General features: G+C 53.2%; 1 protein-coding gene across 1 annotated transcript in view; it reads left to right on the top strand.

Moving 5' to 3' along the window:
* DGAT2 (diacylglycerol O-acyltransferase 2) overlaps positions 1-3,114 on the top strand; it is a 14,035-nt gene that overhangs the window by 3,422 nt on the left and 7,499 nt on the right. Inside the window, exon 4 of the mRNA XM_010706269.3 lies at positions 87-157. Coding sequence (XP_010704571.2) covers positions 87-157 — 71 coding nt within the window. The remainder of the gene's footprint in view (positions 1-86; positions 158-3,114) is intronic.

Raw genomic sequence — 3,114 nt, 5'->3', positions numbered from 1 at the left:
CTTGAATGCCTGCAGGGATGGGGCATCCACAGCCTCCTTGGGCAACTTGTTCCAATGGCTCTGATAACGTGGCTTTTCCTTTTCAGGTGGAAGAAGATCCCAGTGGGTGAGAAATTGGGCTATATGGAGGTACTTCAGGGATTATTTTCCAATAAGAGTGAGTAACAGCTGAATTCTGTGCTATGGGACTTATGCTTTAGATTTAGTTGTAATATCTGCTGTGGAGATGACTTTGGGCACACAGTTCTATCTGTGACATTGACCTACAAGCAGGACGTTGCAGTAGAGCAGCTTGTAGCAGCTGTGCTTGTGAAATCAGACATGGATAATTGTGGTAGTATGATTTGCAGGGGTTCTTCTGATGGTTTCATCACCAGACTCCTTGAGGCAGCCTTGCTTGTAGCAGGCTCCCTGTCTGAAGTGCAGCAGTCCTGCTTTGTGCCTGGCACCGTCTCTGCTCCCTGCTCGTAAATCTCCCTCAGTTCTGCTCTGTTTTCCAGTTATTCCAGTTTGACAGCCACATAACGGGGATGGATAGCTGGGAATGCCATGCACCAGCAGTGCTGCTCGTGGGGAGCGTTGGCGTTAGCTCTGACATCCCTCTGCTGTGTGGCTATGGGCACCCAGCAGTGGGAACTGCTTCTGTTCTCTGCTTGTGTTGCTCCTCCCCCGATGTCTCAGGTGTGCTGGAGAGGGGCTGCATTTCCCAAAGGACCTGGGAGTGAGAAGAGGGCAAATGGAGCCAGGAAGGAGCTCGGTGCTCTTTGGAAAGGCATGCAGGTGGAAGGACAGTTACATAAGGCTGCTGGCAAGCGCTCGTTCAGGCTGAGCAAAAGGGAGGCACCGTGGCATGGCTTGTGAATGAACCTCCCAGCTCCCATAGTGCCACCTCAAGAGGCAGAGGATGCAGTTTTGTGGGAAGCCAAAGCAGCACAGGCTGGATTCCTCCTTCCCAAAGCCACCTGAACACCTAGGTGAAGGAATGCGCTGCTGGTGAGCAAACCTCTGCTACTGCTGATGGGTAATTCTTGGTGACTTAGGTGTATATGGAAAATATTTGGACTGCACAGGCTACCAGTGGTGGTAGGTCTTGTAGTCATGGAGAAAAGAGCATGCTGTAATGGAGGAGAAAGGTTTTAAATGCACTGCAGCAAGCCCTGCCTTCTTGCTATAGCTGAAGGTTAAAGAGAGCTGTTCTGTCCCAGGGATTTGATTCAAAGGGGCCACTGTAATGATGCATCTCCTCAACAGAGCACACAGCTGGGTTGGTGAAGCGTGTTTAGAAATGAGATGGGGCAGACAGATAAGCTGGACTTCTGCTGTGAGATAAATGCTTGCTTGCTCACACGGCTGCAATTCTTTTGTGGCTGTGGGGGTAGAGTTGTGCAAGGTTCACAGAACCCCACAGAAAGTATTATGCAGAGGGCAGAACTGGAGGGGTGAGAGCTGTGGGGTTGCTCTTGCATCCACTGTGGGGAAACAGCACGCTTGCTGTTGTGGGGCTGGGAGGTGCTGGAGGTGCAGTTATGGGACTACTCCTACAGGATGAAGCGTCCCTATAATCTGTTGTAGGGAGTGGTACCAACCACCTGAGCAGCTTGGGTTCATGAAGGGCACAGGAGTTCCTTGGGTAATGCATTTATCCCTCTTTCATTAGGAGAGAGGCCAATCCAGAGGCAAATGTGGTGCATCCCGTCCTCACTGGCTGTGGGGAAAAGCCAAGCTGTGCTCCTGCCAGGCTGCTGGGAGAACCATAGAATCATAGAATGGTTTGGGTTGGAAGGGACCTCAAGGATCACGAAGCTCCAACCCCCCACCACAGGCAGGGCCACCAACCTCCACATCTCACAGCAGCCCAGGCTGCCCAGGGCCCCATCCAACCTGGCCTTGAACACCTCCAGGGATGGACGGGGATCCACAGCCTCTCTGGGCAGCTGTTCCAGCACCTCACCACTTTGCAGCTAACCATTCCATCCTTTTGCAAGCTAATAAGCAGATCCCGACAGAGCAGCTCTGATTTTCTGCTCTCTGCATGCTTCAGTGATCTCTGCTCAGAGCACAGCCCAGCCTCTCCCCTTCGTTCTGCTCTTTGCTCCTGGTGTCTCTGCCAGCTCTTTCTCCACACTTGCACGTGTCGTTTACCTTTCCTGTTCCCACAACTGGCACTGCCATTCTTTGAGTGTATTTGGCACTCCAGTATTTAACAGTAGGGTGTTCTTTCTTAATTGTGCTGCTTTACTGCTTCAGCGGGCAGGTTTAGATCTGTTTAAGGAAATGTGCCTGTGTTAGCAATGGGGCAGGTGGAGGGACCTTTGCTCTTGGTGAGATGTGCTCCATCCCAGGCTGGGATGGGTGTGTTAGCACAGCAGGGTGAAGGTTCAGCTTCAGTCCCAGCTGAGTGGGATGCAGCAGGGATGCACTGCCTTTGTTTTGCCATGGGAGCATTGAGGCTATGGGGAACTGAGTGGGACTGGAGAAGGCTTTGAGCAGAAAAATCCCTTCTCCAAAGAGAGGTCAGGCGTTGGCACAGGCTGCCTGGGTGGCTTAGGGGTCACCATCTCTGGAGGTGTTCCAAAGCTGTGGGGATGTGGCACTGAGGGATGCGAGCAGCAGCATGGTGGGGTGGGCTGGGGTTGGACTGGATGATCTTAGCGGTCTTTTCATGATTCCATTCTCAGCATAGCTTGCAGATGCTGCACAGCCATATACAGTTGGTGCCTGGTGGTGCTGGGCAGCTCTGGATTCCATGGGCAGGAGGAAGATGCATTCTCTTGTGGGTTGGCTGTAAGACAGACTCCCCAACCCACCTGGCAAGGGGCAGCCTGTGGAGGGCAGTGGCAATCCTGCATGGGGCAAATTGCTGAGGAAAAGCATATCTGAACAGCAGATATTTCCCTTCTCCTTATCACAGATGAGCTGGCTCCCTGCGTGCCTCCTGTCCTGTGCCAGCCCCACTGGGGTACCCTTGCCAGGAGGAGTGTAACCCTATAACTGTTGGAGGGAGTTGGGCTGCTGGGCCATGGCCCGGCTGGGTGCACGCAGGGTATGGCAGTGAAGGGCTCTGCATGGGGACCACGTGTCCTTCACGTGGCTGAGGGGCTGGAGCTGAGTGCT

The sequence above is a fragment of the Meleagris gallopavo genome, chromosome 1, assembly GCF_000146605.3.
Source record: "Meleagris gallopavo isolate NT-WF06-2002-E0010 breed Aviagen turkey brand Nicholas breeding stock chromosome 1, Turkey_5.1, whole genome shotgun sequence".
NCBI classification, from domain to species: domain Eukaryota; kingdom Metazoa; phylum Chordata; class Aves; order Galliformes; family Phasianidae; genus Meleagris; species Meleagris gallopavo.
This window is presented reverse-complemented; position numbering and strand designations above follow the sequence as displayed.